The sequence below is a fragment of the Hyperolius riggenbachi genome, chromosome 7 (genome assembly GCF_040937935.1).
Source record: "Hyperolius riggenbachi isolate aHypRig1 chromosome 7, aHypRig1.pri, whole genome shotgun sequence".
Lineage (NCBI taxonomy): Eukaryota > Metazoa > Chordata > Amphibia > Anura > Hyperoliidae > Hyperolius > Hyperolius riggenbachi.
In genome coordinates, this window is record NC_090652.1 from 325,407,409 (window position 1) to 325,424,831 (window position 17,423).

At 58.5% G+C, this 17,423-nt stretch overlaps 1 protein-coding gene across 1 annotated transcript in view; it reads right to left on the reverse strand.

Moving 5' to 3' along the window:
- INSIG2 (insulin induced gene 2) overlaps positions 1 to 14,099 on the reverse strand; it is a 52,204-nt gene extending 38,105 nt beyond the window's left edge. Inside the window, exons 1-2 of the mRNA XM_068247136.1 lie at positions 13,901 to 14,099; positions 5,442 to 5,709 (exon numbers count right to left, since the gene is read on the reverse strand). Of these exons, the coding sequence (XP_068103237.1) occupies positions 5,442 to 5,709; positions 13,901 to 14,077 (445 nt within the window). The 5' untranslated portion in view covers positions 14,078 to 14,099. The remainder of the gene's footprint in view (positions 1 to 5,441; positions 5,710 to 13,900) is intronic.
- Positions 14,100 to 17,423: the final 3,324 nt, after the last annotated feature.

The following is a 17,423-nucleotide window of genomic DNA, read 5'->3' on the forward strand; positions in this document are numbered from 1 at the left end:
TCCTCCTGTTCCATCACGTGTGCTGCTGCTGGGTTAGCGTTACCGGTCTCTTTTCCTGGAACCTCTCATCTGTATTACATTTATGACTGCATGGCGACAAAATGCAAATTGCTATCCGCACGCTTCTTGTCCTCATGCAAGGCCTGGGTTGTTGTGTCTCACAAAGCGTGGCCTTCTCCTCCTGCGCCTCCTCCTGTTCCATCACGTCTGCTGCTGCTGGGTTAGCGTTGCCGCGTGGTCCCTGTTTATTGAACCACTTATCTTTATTACATTTATGACTGCATGGCGGTACAAAGCATGCTATCCGCACGCTTCTTGTCCTCATGCAAGGCCTGGGTTGTTGTGTCTCACAAAGCGTGGCCTTCTCCTCCTGCGCCTCCTCCTGTTCCATCACGTCTGCTGCTGCTGGGTTAGCGTTACCGGTCCCTTTTCCTGGAACCTCTTATATGTATTACATTTATGACTGCATGCCGACAAAAAGCATGTTACCTGTGCAAAGAAAACAGACATTTCCCGCATTTAAAAGACAGTTTTCCCTTTGAAACTTGAAAATCGATTTTCTCAAAAACTATAAGCTCTTTTTGCTAAAAAATTTTTTCCTCTTGTACCCACTCCCAAGGTGCACATACCCTGTAAATTTGGGGTATGTAGCATGTAAGGAGGCTTTACAAAGCACGAAAGTTCGGGTCTCCATTGACTTCCATTATGTTCGGAGTTCGGCTCGAACACCCGAACATCGCGGCCATGTTCGGCCTGTTCAGCCCGAACCCGAACATCTAGATGTTCGCCCAACACTAGGGTGGAGGGGCACACTTTGGTGTCTCAGTCTTGGGTGCTCGAGGACCTTGTCCCGGCTCTGCCTGGCCTCCACAGTCACCAAACCTGAAACCAATCGAGATGGTTTGGGGTGAGTTGGACCGCAGAGTGAAGGCAAAAGGGACAACAAGTGCCAAGCATCTCTGGGAGCTCCTTCAAGACTGTTGGAAGACCATTTCAGGTGACTACCTCTTGAAGCTCATCAAGAGAATGCCAAGTGTGTGCAAAGCAGTAACCAAAGCAAAAGGTGGCTACTTTGAAGAACCTAGAATATGACCTATTTTCAGTTGTGTCACACTTGTTGGTTATGTACTATACTTCCACATGTGGTCATTCATAGTTTGGATGCCTTCAGTGTGAATCTACAATGTTCATAGTCATGAAAATAAAGAAAACTCTTTGAATGAAAAGGTGTGTCCAAACTTTTGGTCTGTACTGTATATACTGTACAAACACACACTGTACGCACATATATACTGTACAAACACACATAAGGTCCGTACACACGCCGGACTGGAGGCAACGACGGGTCCGTCGTTGCCTCCCGCTGGGTGGGCGTGCCAACGACAGTCCGGCGTGTGTACGCACTGTCGGCGGACTGATACGGCTGTTTCTGAGCGATCCGCCCGGCGGATCGCTCAGAAACAGCCGTATCAGTCCGCCGACAGTGCGTACACACGCCGGACTGTCGTTGGCACGCCCACCCAGCGGGAGGCAACGACGGACCCGTCGTTGCCTCCAGTCCGGCGTGTGTACGCACTTATACACTCACCTAAAGGATTATTAGGAACACCTGTTCAATCTCTCATTAATGCAATTATCTAATCACCCAATCACATGGCAGTTGCTTCAATGCATTTAGGGGTGTGGTCCTGGGCAAGACAATCTCCTGAACTCCAAACTGAATGTCAGACTGGGAAAGAAAGGTGATTTAAGCAATTCTGAGCGTGGCATGGTTGTTGGTGCCAGACGGGCCGGTCTGAGTATTTCACAATCTGCTCAGTTACTGGGATTTTCACGCACAACAATTTCTAGGGTTTACAAAGAATGGTGTGAAAAGGGAAAAACATCCAGTATGCGGCAGTCCTGTGGGCGAAAATGCCTTGTTGTTGCTAGAGGTCAGAGGAGAATGGGCCGACCGCTTCATGCTGATAGAAGAGCAACGTTGACTGAAATAACCACTCGTTACAACCGAGGTATGCAGCAAAGCATTTGTGAAGCCACAACACGCACAACCTTGAGGCGGATGGGCTACAACAGAAGAAGACCCCACCGGGTACCACTCATCTCCACTACAAATAGGAAAAAGAGGCTACAATTTGCACAAGCTAACCAAGATTGGACAGTTGAAGACTGGAAAAATGTTGCCTGGTCTGATGAGTCTCGATAGTCAGAATTTGGAGTAAACAGAATGAGAACATGGATCCACCATGCCTTGTTACCACTGTGCAGGCTGGTGGTGGTGGTGTAATGGTGTGGGGGAAGTTTTCTTGGCACACTTTAGGCCCCTTAGTGACAATTGGGCATTGTTTAAATGCCACGGGCTACCTGAGCATTGTTTCTGACCATGTCCATCCCTTCATGACCACCATGTACCCATCCTCTAATGGCTGCTTCCAGCTGGATAATGCACCATGTCACAAAGCTCCAATCATTTCACATTGGTTTCTTGAACATGACAATGAGCTCACTGTAGTAAAATGGCCCCCACAGTCACCAGATCCCACCCCAATAGAGCATCTTTGGGATGTGATGGAACGGGAGCTTCGTGCCCTGGATGTGCATCCCACAAATCTCCATCCACTGCAAGATGCTATCCTATCAATATGGGCAAACAAAACTAAAGAATGTTTTCAGCACCTTGTTGTATCATTGCCACGTAGAATTAAGGCAGTTCTGAAGGCAAAAGGGGGTCAAACACCATATTAGTATGGTGGTCCTAATATTCCTTTAGGTGAGTGTATATGTACTGTACACACTCTGCATGCTTCTCCACTTCTACTTGCGGCACCCACACCGACCTACCTGCGGCACCCACACTGACCAACCTGCGGCACCCACACCGACCAACCTGCAGGACCCACACCGACCAACCTGCGGCACCCACACCGACCTACCTGCGGCACCCACACCGACCTACCTGCGGCACCCACACCGACCTACCTGCGGCACCCACACCGACCTACCTGCGGCACCCACACCGACCAACCTGCGGCACCCACACCGACCAACCTGCAGGACCCACACCGACCAACCTGCGGCACCCACACCGACCAACCTGCAGGACCCACACCGACCTACCTGCGGCACCCACACCGACCTACCTGCGGCACCCACACCGACCTACCTGCGGCACCCACACCGACCTACCTGTGGCAACCACACCAACCTACCTGCGGCACCCACACTGACCTACCTGCGGCACCCACACCGACCAACCTGCACCGACCTACCTGCGGCACCCACACTGACCAACCTGCGGCACCCACACCGACCTACCTGCGGCACCCACACCGACCTACCTGCGGCGCCCACACTACACCGACCTACCTGCACCGCCCACACCGACCTACCTGCACCGCCCACACCGACCTACCTGCACTGCCCACACTGACCTACCTGCACCACCCACACTGACCTACCTACAGCGCCCACACTGACCTACCTGCACCGCCCACACCGACCTACCTGCACCGCCCACACCGACCTACCTGCACCGCCCACACCGACCTACCTGCACCGCCCACACTGACCCACCTGCACCGCCCACACCGACCTACCTGCGGCACCCACACCGACCAACCTGCGGCACCCACACCGACCAACCTGCAGGACCCACACCGACCAACCTGCGGCACCCACACCGACCAACCTGCAGGACCCACACCGACCAACCTGCGGCACCCACACCGACTAACCTGCAGGACCCACACCGACCAACCTGCGGCACCCACACCGACCTACCTGCGGCACCTACACTGACCTACCTGCACCGACCAACCTGCGGCACCCACACCGACCAACCTGCGGCACCCACACCGACCAACCTGCAGGACCCACACCGACCAACCTGCGGCACCCACACCGACCAACCTGCGGCACCCACACCGACCTGCCTGCGGCACCCACACCGACCAACCTGCACCGCTCACACTGACCTACCTGCACCGCCCACACTGACCTACCTACAGCGCCCACACTGACCTACCTGCACCGCCCACACTGACCTACCTGCACCGCCCACACTGATCTACCTGCAGCGCCCACAGTGACCTACCTGCACCGCTCACACTGACCTACCTGCACCGCTCACACTGACCTACCTACAGCGCCCACACTGACCTACCTGCACCGCCCACACTGACCTACCTACAGCGCCCACACTGACCTACCTGCAGCGCCCACACTGACCTACCTGCACCGCCCACACTGACCTACCTGCACCGCCCACACTGACCTACCTGCACCGCCCACACTGACCTACCTGCACCGCTCACACTGACCTACCTGCACCGCTCACACTGACCTACCTGCACCGCCCACACTGACCTACCTACAGCGCCCACACTGACCTACCTGCACCGCCCACACTGACCTACCTGCAGCGCCCACACTGACCTACCTGCAGCGCCCACAGTGACCTACCTGCACCGCCCACACTGACCTACCTGCAGCGCCCACACTGACCTACCTGCACCGCCCACACTGACCTACCTGCAGCGCCCACACAGACCTACCTGCAGCGCCCACACTGACCTACCTGCACCGCCCACACTGACCTACCTGCACCGCCCACACTGACCTACCTGCACCGCCCACACTGACCTACCTGCACCGCCCACACTGACCTACCTGCACCGCCCACACTGAGCTACCTGCACCGCCCACACTGAGCTACCTGCACCGCCCACACTGAGCTACCTGCACCGCCCACACTGAGCTACCTGCAGCACCCACACTGAGCTACCTGCAGCGCCCACACTGACCTACCTGCAGCGCCCACACTGACCTACCTGCAGCGCCCACACTGACCTACCTGCACCGCCCACACAGTCCTACCTGCACCGCCCACACTGACCCATATGCACCGCCCACACTGACCTACCTGCAGCGCCCACACTGACCTACCTGCAGCGCCCACACTGACCTACCTGCAGCGGTCCCACACTGAGCTACCTGCACCGCCCACACTGACCTACCTGCACCGCCCACACTGACCTACCTGCACCGCCCACACTGACCTACCTGCACCGCCCACACTGAGCTACCTGCACTGCCCACACTGAGCTACCTGCACCGCCCACACTGACCTACCTGCAGCGGTCCCACACTGACCTACCTGCAGCGGTCCCACACTGACCTACCTGCAGCGGTCCCACACTGACCTACCTGCACCGCCCACACTGACCTACCTGCAGCGGTCCCACACTGACCTACCTGCACCGCCCACACTGACCTACCTGCAGCGGTCCCACACTGACCTACCTGCAGCGGTCCCACACTGACCTACCTGCACCGCCCACACTGAGCTACCTGCACCACCCACACTGAGCTACCTGCACCACCCACACTGAGCTACCTGCACCGCCCACACTGACCTACCTGCACCGCCCACACTGACCTACCTGCAGCGGTCCCACAGCAGAGCGGCACCCACCAGGCCGAGGAGAAGAGGCTGGACAGCACATCGGGGGGAAATAGGGTGACATTTCTCTGCACTTGTAACAGATTCAGCACCAGCGCCAGGAAGACCCCGATAAGGAAGAGGAGGAGACCCCGGATGGGCAGATTCATCTTGTGGAGGCAGCCAGGGGAGTGACGGGTGGGTCTTCCAGGAGTCTCATCTCTGTCCCCCATCACTGGCCGGCACCCAGGAAGGGTGGGGAGGTAAAACTCTGCAGAAGGGAGACAATATACATCAACATCATCTCAGCAGAGACTGAGGGTGATAGAGGGTCAGTATGGTGGGCAGCACCCCATAGTGATAGGCTGTAGTGTAGCCATGCTAGGGGAAGACTGCAGTGCTGGGGACGTGGGCTACCCTCTCATATAGTAACAATGGTCCATAGTAAGGAAAGGCCTAGATCCTCCCGGTAACCTGCACAGCATGCTGTGGCTATCCTCAGGCCTAGATCCTCCCGGTAACCTGCACAGCACACTGCGGCTATCCTCAGGCCTAGATCCTGCCGGTAACCTGCACAGCACACTGCGGCTATCCTCAGGCCTAGATCCTGCCAGTAACCTGCACAGCACACTGCAGCTATCCTCAGGCCTAGATCCTGCCGGTAACCTGCACAGCACACTGTGGATATCCTCAGGCCTAGATCCTCCCGGTAACCTGCACAGCACACTGCGGCTGTCCTCAGGCCTAGATCCTACCAGTAACCTGCACAGCACACTGCGGCTGTCCTCAGGCCTAGATCCTGCCAGTAACCTGCACAGCACACAGTGGATATCCTCAGGCCTAGATCCTCCCGGTAACCTGCACAGCACACTGCAGCTATCCTCAGGCCTAGATCCTGCCAGTAACCTGCACAGCACACTGTGGATATCCTCAGGCCTAGATCCTGACAGTAACCTGCACAGCACACTGTGGATATCCTCAGGCCTAGATCCTGCCAGTAACCTGCACAGCACACTGTGGATATCCTCAGGCCTAGATCCTGCCAGTAACCTGCACAGCACACTGCGGCTGTCCTCAGGCCTAGATCCTGCCAGTAACCTGCACAGCACACTGTGGATATCCTCAGGCCTAGATCCTCCCGGTAACCTGCACAGCACACTGCGGCTGTCCTCAGGCCTAGATCCTGCCAGTAATCTGCACAGCACACAGTGGATATCCTCAGGCCTAGATCCTCCCGGTAACCTGCACAGCACACTGCAGCTATCCTCAGGCCTAGATCCTGCCAGTAACCTGCACAGCACACTGTGGATATCCTCAGGCCTAGATCCTGCCAGTAACCTGCACAGCACACTGTGGATATCCTCAGGCCTAGATCCTGCCAGTAACCTGCACAGCACACTGTGGATATCCTCAGGCCTAGATCCTGCCAGTAACCTGCACAGCACACTGCGGCTGTCCTCAGGCCTAGATCCTGCCAGTAACCTGCACAGCACACTGTGGATATCCTCAGGCCTAGATCCTCCCGGTAACCTGCACAGCACACTGCGGCTGTCCTCAGGCCTAGATCCTACCAGTAACCTGCACAGCACACTGTGGATATCCTCAGGCCTAGATCCTCCCGGTAACCTGCACAGCACACTGCAGCTATCCTCAGGCCTAGATCCTGCCAGTAACCTGCACAGCACACTGTGGATATCCTCAGGCCTAGATCCTCCCGGTAACCTGCACAGCACACTGCGGCTGTCCTCAGGCCTAGATCATCCCAGTAACCTGCACAGCACACTGCAGCTATCCTCAGGCCTAGATCCTGCCAGTAACCTGCACAGCACACTGTGGATATCCTCAGGCCTAGATCCTCCCGGTAACCTGCACAGCACACTGCGGCTGTCCTCAGGCCTAGATCCTACCAGTAACCTGCACAGCACACTGTGGATATCCTCAGGCCTAGATCCTCCCGGTAACCTGCACAGCACACTGCAGCTATCCTCAGGCCTAGATCCTGCCAGTAACCTGCACAGCACACTGTGGATATCCTCAGGCCTAGATCCTCCCGGTAACCTGCACAGCACACTGCGGCTGTCCTCAGGCCTAGATCCTCCCAGTAACCCGCACAGCACACTGCAGCTATCCTCAGGCCTAGATCCTGCCAGTAACCTGCACAGCACACTGCGGCTGTCCTCAGGCCTAGATCCTGCCAGTAACCTGCACAGCACACTGCAGCTATCCTCAGGCCTAGATCCTGCCAGTAACCTGCACAGCACACTGTGGATATCCTCAGGCCTAGATCCTCCCGGTAACCTGCACATCACACTGCAGCTATCCTCAGGCCTAGATCCTCCCAGTAACCTGCACAGCACACTGCAGCTATCCTCAGGCCTAGATCCTCCTGGTAACCTGCACAGCATGCTGCGGCTATCCTCAGGCCTAGATCCTCCCGGTAACCTGCACAGCACACTGCGGCTGTCCTCAGGCCTAGATCCTCCCGGTAACCTGCACAGCACACTGCGGCTATCCTCAGGCCTAGATCCTGCTAGTAACCTGCACAGCACACTGCAGCTATCCTCAGGCCTAGATCCTGCCGGTAACCTGCACAGCACACTGTGGATATCCTCAGGCCTAGATCCTCCCGGTAACCTGCACAGCACACTGCGGCTGTCCTCAGGCCTAGATCCTACCAGTAACCTGCACAGCACACTGCGGCTGTCCTCAGGCCTAGATCCTCCCGGTAACCTGCACAGCACACTGCGGCTATCCTCAGGCCTAGATCCTGCTAGTAACCTGCACAGCACACTGCAGCTATCCTCAGGCCTAGATCCTGCCGGTAACCTGCACAGCACACTGTGGATATCCTCAGGCCTAGATCCTCCCGGTAACCTGCACAGCACACTGCGGCTGTCCTCAGGCCTAGATCCTACCAGTAACCTGCACAGCACACTGCGGCTGTCCTCAGGCCTAGATCCTGCCAGTAACCTGCACAGCACACTGTGGATATCCTCAGGCCTAGATCCTCCCGGTAACCTGCACAGCACACTGCGGCTGTCCTCAGGCCTAGATCCTGCCAGTAACCTGCACAGCACACTGTGGATATCCTCAGGCCTAGATCCTGCCAGTAACCAGCACAGCACACTGCAGCTGTCCTCAGGCCTAGATCCTGCCAGTAGCCTGCACAGCACACTGCGTCAATCCTCTGGCCTAGATCCTCCTATATCACTGGCTGCTAGCTACGGAGCCCAAACATTCTACCAACCACTGGGCAGCAACCAATCACAGATCATCTGCGCCCAGCCATCCAGAAATGTCAATGCTGATCACTGAAACCGTGGCCTCTACTCTATTATCATCACCAACAGGCACTCCCTACAAGCCCACACCGTGGCCTCTACTCTATTATCATCACCAACAGGCACTCCCTACAGGCTCACACCGTGGCCTCTACTCTATTATCATCACCAACAGGCATTCCCTACAGGCCCAAACTGTGGTCTCTACTTTATCATCACCAACAGGCATTCTCTACAAGCCCACACCGTGGCCTCTACTCTATCCTCACCAACAGGCATTCCCTACAGGCCCACACCGTGGCCTCTACTCTATCCTCACCAACAGGCATTCTCTACAGGCCCACACCGTGGCCTGTACTCTATCATCACCGACAGGCATTCCCTACAGTCCCACACCATGGCCTCTACTCTATCATCACCAACAGGCATTCTCTACAGGCCCACACCGTGGCCTGTACTCTATCATCACCGACAGGCATTCCCTACAGTCCCACACCGTGGCCTCTACTCTATCATCACCAACAGGCATTCCCTACAGGCCCACACCGTGGCCTCTACTCTTTCATCACCGACAGGCATTCCCTACAGGCCCATGCTGTGGCCTCTACTCTATCATCACCAACAGGCATTCCCTACAGTCCCACACCGTGGCCTCTACTCTATTATCATCACCAACAGGCATTCCCTACAGGCCCAAACTGTGGTCTCTACTTTATCATCACCAACAGGCATTCTCTACAAGCCCACACCGTGGCCTCTACTCTATCCTCACCAACAGGCATTCCCTACAGGCCCACACCGTGGCCTCTACTCTTTCATCACCGACAGGCATTCCCTACAGGCCCACACCGTGGCCTCTACTCTATCATCACCAACAGGCACTCCCTACAGGCTCACACCGTGGCCTCTACTCTATTATCATCACCAACAGGCATTCCCTACAGGCCCAAACTGTGGTCTCTACTTTATCATCACCAACAGGCATTCTCTACAAGCCCACACCGTGGCCTCTACTCTATCCTCACCAACAGGCATTCCCTACAGGCCCACACCGTGGCCTCTACTCTATCCTCACCAACAGGCATTCTCTACAGGCCCACACCGTGGCCTGTACTCTATCATCACCGACAGGCATTCCCTACAGTCCCACACCGTGGCCTCTACTCTTTCATCACCGACAGGCATTCCCTACAGGCCCACACCGTGGCCTCTACTCTATCATCACCAACAGGCATTCCCTACAGGCCCACACCGTGGCCTCTACTCTTTCATCACCGACAGGCATTCCCTACAGGCCCACACCGTGGCCTCTACTTTATCATCACCAACAGGCATTCCCTACAGTCCCACACCGTGGCCTCTACTCTATCATCACCAACAGGCAATTCCCTAATTCCCTACAGGCCCACACCCTGGCCTCTACTCTATCATCACCAACAGGCATTCTCTACATGCCCACATCGTGGCCCCTACTCTATCATCACCAACAGGCAATTCCCTAATTCCCTACAGGCCCACACCCTGGCCTCTACTCTATCCTCACCAACAGGCATTCCCTACAGGCCCACACTGTGGCCTCTACTCTATCATCACCAACAGGCATTCTCTACAGGCCCACACCGTGGCCTCTACTCTATCATCACCAACAGGCATTCTCTACAGGCCCACACCGTGGCCTCTACTCTATCCTCACCAACAGGCATTCTCTACAGGCCCACACCGTGGCCTCTACTCTATCCTCACCAACAGGCATTCCCTACAGGCCCACACCGTGGCCTCTACTCTATCCTCACCAACAGGCATTCCCTACAGGCCCACACCGTGGCCTCTACTCTATCCTCACCAACAGGCATTCTCTACAGGCCCACACCGTGGCCTCTACTCTATCATCACCAACAGGCATTCTCTACAGGCCCACACCGTGGCCTCTACTCTATCCTCACCAACAGGCATTCTCTACAGGCCCACACCGTGGCCCCTACTCTATCCTCGCCAACAGGCATTCTCTACAGGCCCACACCGTGGCCTCTACTCTATCCTCACCAACAGGCATTCCCTACAGGCCCACACCGTGGCCTCTACTCTATCCTCACCAACAGGCATTCTCTACAGGCCCACACCGTGGCCTCTACTCTATCATCACCAACAGGCATTCTCTACAGGCCCACACCGTGGCCTCTACTCTATCATCACCAACAGGCATTCTCTACAGGCCCACACCGTGGCCTCTACTCTATCCTCACCAACAGGCATTCTCTACAGGCCCACACCGTGGCCTCTACTCTATCCTCACCAACAGGCATTCCCTACAGGCCCACACCGTGGCCTCTACTCTATCCTCACCAACAGGCATTCCCTACAGGCCCACACCGTGGCCTCTACTCTATCCTCACCAACAGGCATTCTCTACAGGCCCACACCGTGGCCTCTACTCTATCCTCACCAACAGGCATTCCCTACAGGCCCACACCGTGGCCTCTACTCTATCATCACCAACAGTCATTCTCTACAGGCCCACACCGTGGCCTCTACTCTATCATCACCAACAGGCATTCTCTACAGGCCCACACCGTGGTCTCTACTCTATCATCACCAACAGGCATTCCCTACAGGCCCACGCCGTGGCCTCTACTTTATCATCACCAACAGGCATTCTTTACAGGCCCACACCGTGGCCTCTACTCTATCCTCACCAACAGGCACTCCCTACAAGCCCACACTGTGGCCTCTACTCTATCATCACCAACAGGCACTCCCTACAGTCCCACACCGTGGCCTCTACTCTATCATCACCAACAGGCAATTCCCTAATTCCCTACAGGCCCACACCCTGGCCTCTACTCTATCATCACCAACAGGCATTCTCTACAGGCCCACACCGTGGCCTCTACTCTATCATCACCAACAGGCATTCTCTACAGGCCCACACCGTGGCCTCTACTCTATCATCACCAACAGGCATTCTCTACAGGCCCACACCGTGGTCTCTACTCTATCATCACCAACAGGCATTCCCTACAGGCCCACACCGTGGCCTCTACTCTATCCTCACCAACAGGCATTCTTTACAGGCCCACACCGTGGCCTCTACTCTATCCTCACCAACAGGCACTCCCTACAAGCCCACACCGTGGCCTCTACTCTATCATCACCAACAGGCATTCCCTACAGGCCCACACCGTGGCCTCTACTCTATGCTCACCAACAGGCATTCCCTACAGGCCCACACCATGGCCTCTACTATATCCTCACCAACAGGCATTCCCTACAGGCCCACACCATGGCCTCTACTATATCCTCACCAACAGGCATTCCCTACAGGCCCACACCGTGGCCTCTACTCTATCCTCACCAACAGGCATTCCCTACAGGCCCACACCGTGGCCTCTACTCTATCCTCACCAACAGGCATTCCCTACAGGCCCACACCGTGGCCTCTACTCTATCATCACCAACAGGCATTCTCTACAGGCCCACACCGTGGCCTCTACTCTATCCTCACCAACAGGCATTCTCTACAGGCCCACACCGTGGCCTGTACTCTATCCTCACCAACAGGCATTCCCTACAGGCCCACGCCGTGGCTCCTACTATAACCAGTGGGAGTTTGATGTTAGGGCAGTATAGGGGAGGAGTGAAGGCAGTGTACGGGGAGGAGGGCAGTACAGGGGGAGGAGTGAGGGCAGTAAATGGGAAGGTGTGAGGGCAGTGTAGGGGGAGGAGTGAGGGCAGTATATGGGAGGAGAGAGAGCAGTATATGGGAGGAGTCAGGGCAGTGTAGGGGAGGAGTCAGGGCAGTGCAGGGGAGGAGTCAGGGTAGTGTAGGGGAGGAGTCAGGGCAGTGTAGGGGGAGGTAGTCAGGGCAGTGTAGGGTAGGAGTCAGGGCAGTGCAGGGGGAGGGGTCAGGGCAGTGTAGGGGGAGGGAGTCAGGGCAGTGTAGGGTAGGGGTCAGGGCAGTGCAGGGGGAGGAGTCAGGGTAGTGTAGGTGGGAGGGAGTCAGAGCAGTGCAGGGGGAGGAGTCAGGGCAGTGTAGGGGTCAGGGCAGTGTAGGGGGAGGGGTCAGGGAAGTGTAGGGGGAGGGGTTAGGGCAGTGTAGGGGAGGAGTCAGGGCAGTGTAGGGGAGGAGTCAGGGCAGTGTAGGGGAGGGGTCAGGGCAGTGCAGGGGAGGAGCCAGGGTACTGCAGGGGGAGGATTCAGGGCAGTGCAGGGGGAGGAGTCAGGGTAGTGTAGGGGGAGGGGTCAGGGCAGTGCAGGGGGAGGAGTCAGGGTAGTGTAGGGAAGGGGTCAGGGCAGGGGGAGGAGTCAGGGCAGTGCAGGGGGAGGGGTCAGGGCAGTGCAGGGGGGAGGAGTCAGGGCAGTGCAGGGGGAGGAGTCAGGGTAGTGTAAGGGGAGGAGTCAGGGCAGTGCAGGGGGAGGAGTCAGGGTAGTGTAAGGGGAGGAGTCAGGGCAGTGCAGGGGAGGAGTCAGGGCAGTGTAGGGGAGGGGTCAGGGCAGTGCAGGGGAGAGGAGTCAGGGCAGTGCAGGGGGAGGAGTCAGGGTAGTGTAAGGGGAGGGGTCAGGGCAGTGCAGGGGAGAGGAGTCAGGGCAGTGCAGGGGGAGGAGTCAGGGTAGTGTAAGGGGAGGGGTCAGGGCAGTGCGGGGGGAGGAGTCAGGGTAGTGTAGGGGAGGGGTCAGGGCAGTGCAGGGGGAGGAGTCAGGGCAGTGCAGGGGGAGGGGTCAGGGCAGTGCAGGGGAGAGGAGTCAGGGCAGTGCAGGGGGAGGAGTCAGGGCAGTGTAGGGGAGGGGTCAGGGCAGTGCAGGAGAGAGGAGTCAGGGCAGTGCAGGGGGAGGAGTCAGGGTAGTGTAAGGGGAGGGGTCAGGGCAGTGCGGGGGGAGGAGTCAGGGCAGTGTAGGGGAGGGGTCAGGGCAGTGCAGGGGAGAGGAGTCAGGGCAGTGCAGGGGGAGGAGTCAGGGTAGTGTAAGGGGAGGGGTCAGGGCAGTGCGGGGGGAGGAGTCAGGGCAGTGTAGGGGAGGGGTCGGGCAGTGCAGAGGGAGGAGTCAGGGTAGAGTAGGCAATGGTTTTGTGGAGTATGGGGGGGAGGGAAGGTGCGGTATGTGGTCATAGGAGGCTAGGGGTACGGGGGGGCGGGGCTGTATGGCGAGGGGGCGGGGTCGGCACAGGGCGGCGGTATTCGGGCACCTCTCGGGCTGCTCTCCGGTTCTTCTCTCGCTTCCCGGAAGTGTTTCCTCTCGGGGCGTCTCGCGCCTCGCTCTGACCTGACTCCGCCCTTTCCGCCATCTTACTGCAGGCAGCGCGGCCACTTCTGGCGTCACTTCCGGTGCGTCGCGGAAACCGCCGCTGAAGGGAGAGCCTCATTCTGGGAGCGGCCGTGTCGTCAACACTGTAACCCCTCCCACATCCTCCCTGTGTGACCCCTCCTCTATTATCTCTGTGCAGCCACTCTTCCTTCATCACCGTGACCCCTCCCCTGGCCCTGTAGCCCCTCCTACCAGCAGTGTGGCCCCTCCCCCTGCAGCAGGGAATGTAGTAGGGTAGTCAGTGGTGCTGCTCACAGACGTCAGGCGCACAAAGACAGGTGAATGAGGGGAACCGCCATAGACTACAATGGGGAGGAGAATTCCACATCCTACAGGGACTGTTTCTGGCCACAGAAGTGATGGGAAAGATGTTTCCAGGGGTGTAACCCCCAGAGGGGGGCGTGCCGGAGGCGGAGCCATGCCAAAAGTCCCACCAAACATTATGGAGCTGACGCAAAGTCGGGTTTTATTCCCCAAAGGGCAGAAATCACATTACATTCCTACATGTGTACAATCAAGTGCTTTAACAACTATTTGGCGACTGCGTCACGCCGATCGGCATGGAAGCAGCAGCAGCCCCAGGACCACCTAATGCCGATCGGCATGGAAGCAGCAGCAGCCCCAGGACCGCCTAACGGCGATCGGCATGGAAGCAACAGCAGCCCCAGGACCACCTAACGGCGATCGGCATGGAAGCAGCAGCAGCCCCAGGACCGCCTAACAGCGATCGGCATGGAAGCAGCAGCAGCCCCAGGACCACCTAATGCCGATCGGCATGGAAGCAGCAGCAGCCCCAGGACCGCCTAACGGCGATCGGCATGGAAGCAACAGCAGCCCCAGGACCACCTAACGGCGATCGGCATGGAAGCAACAGCAGCCCCAGGACCACCTAATGCCGATCGGCATGGAAGCTGCAGCAGCCCCAGGACCGCCTAACGGCGATCGGCATGGAAGCAACAGCAGCCCCAGGACCACCTAATGCCGATCGGCATGGAAGCTGCAGCAGCCCCAGGACCGCCTAACGCCGATCGGCATGGGAGTGGCAGCAGCCCCAGGACCGCCTAGCGCCAATCGGCATGGAAGCAACAGCAGCCCCAGGACCGCCTAATGCCGATCGGCATGGAAGCTGCAGCAGTCCCAGGACCGCCTAACGCCGATCGGCATGGGAGTGGCAGCAGCCCCAGGACCGCCTAGCGCCGATCGGCATGGAAGCAACAGCAGCCCCAGGACCGCCTAGCGCCGATCGGCATGGAAGCGGCAGCAGCCCCAGGACCGCCTAACGCCGATCGGAATGGAAGCAACAGCAGCCCCAGGACCGCCTAATGCCGATCGGCATGGAAGCAGCAGCAGCCCCAGGACCGCCTAACGGCGATCGGCATGGAAGCAGCAGCAGCCCCAGGACCACCTAATGCCGATCGGCATGGAAGCTGCAGCAGCCCCAGGACCGCCTAACGCCGATCGGCATGGAAGTGGCAGCAGCCCCAGGACCGCCTAGCGCCAATCGGCATGGAAGCAACAGCAGCCCCAGGACCGCCTAATGCCGATCGGCATGGAAGCTGCAGCAGTCCCAGGACCGCCTAGCGCCGATCGGCATGGAAGCAACAGCAGCCCCAGGACCGCCTAACGCCGATCGGAATGGAAGCAACAGCAGCCCCAGGACCGCCTAATGCCGATCGGCATGGAAGCTGCAGCAGTCCCAGGACCGCCTAGCGCCGATCGGCATGGAAGCAACAGCAGCCCCAGGACCGCCTAGCGCCGATCGGCATGGAAGCAACAGCAGCCCCAGGACCGCCTAGCGCCGATCGGCATGGAAGCGGCAGCAGCCCCAGGACCGCCTAACGCCGATCGGAATGGAAGCAACAGCAGCCCCAGGACCGCCTAATGCCGATCGGCATGGAAGCTGCAGCAGTCCCAGGACCGCCTAATGCCGATCGGCATGGAAGCAACAGCAGCCCCAGGACCGCCTAATGCCGATCGGCATGGAAATGGCAGCAGCCCCAGGACCGCCTAGCGGCGATCGACATGGAAGCGGCAGCAGCCCCAGGACCGCCTAACGCCAATCGGCATGGAAGCAATAGCAGCCCCAGGACCGCCTAACACTGATCGGCATGGAAGCAGCAGCAGCCCCAGGACCACCTAACGCCGATCAGCATGGAAGCAACAGCAGCCCCAGGATCGCCTAATGCCGATCGGCATGGAAGCAACAGCAGCCCCAGGACCGCCTAGCGCCGATCGGCATGGAAGCAACAGCAGCCCCAGGACCGCCTAGCGCCGATCGGCATGGAAGCAGCAGCAGCCCCAGGACCGCCTAATGCCGATCGGCATGGAAGTGGCAGCAGCCCCAGGATCGCCTAATGCCGGTCGGCATGGAAGCAATAGCAGCCCCAGGACCGCCTAGCGCCGATCGGCATGGAAGCGGCAGCAGCCCCAGGACCGCCTAACGCCGATCGGAATGGAAGCAACAGCAGCCCCAGGACCGCCTAATGCCGATCGGCATGGAAGCTGCAGCAGTCCCAGGACCGCCTAATGCCGATCGGCATGGAAGCAACAGCAGCCCCAGGACCGCCTAATGCCGATCGGCATGGAAATGGCAGCAGCCCCAGGACCGCCTAGCGGCGATCGACATGGAAGCGGCAGCAGCCCCAGGACCGCCTAACGCCAATCGGCATGGAAGCAATAGCAGCCCCAGGACCGCCTAACACTGATCGGCATGGAAGCGGCAGCAGCCCCAGGACCGCCTAACGCCGATCGGAATGGAAGCAACAGCAGCCCCAGGACCGCCTAATGCCGATCGGCATGGAAGCGGCAGCAGCCCCAGGACCGCCTAACACTGATCGGCATGGAAGCAGCAGCAGCCCCAGGACCGCCTAACGGCGATCGGCATGGAAGCAGCAGCAGCCCCGGGACCACCTAATGCCGATCGGCATGGAAGCTGCAGCAGCCCCAGGACCGCCTAACACTGATCGGCATGGAAGCAGCAGCAGCCCCAGGACCACCTAACGCCGATCAGCATGGAAGCAACAGCAGCCCCAGGATCGCCTAATGCCGATCGGCATGGAAGCAACAGCAGCCCCAGGACCGCCTAGCGCCGATCGGCATGGAAGCAACAGCAGCCCCAGGACCGCCTAGCGCCGATCGGCATGGAAGCAGCAGCAGCCCCAGGACCGCCTAATGCCGATCGGCATGGAAGTGGCAGCAGCCCCAGGATCGCCTAATGCCGGTCGGCATGGAAGCAATAGCAGCCCCAGGACCGCCTAGCGCCGATCGGCATGGAAGCAGCAGCAGCCCCAGGACCGCCTAATGCCGATCGGCATGGAAGCGGCAGCAGCCCCAGGATCGCCTAATGCCGGTCGGCATGGAAGCAATAGCAGCCCCAGGACCGCCTAACACTGATCGGCATGGAA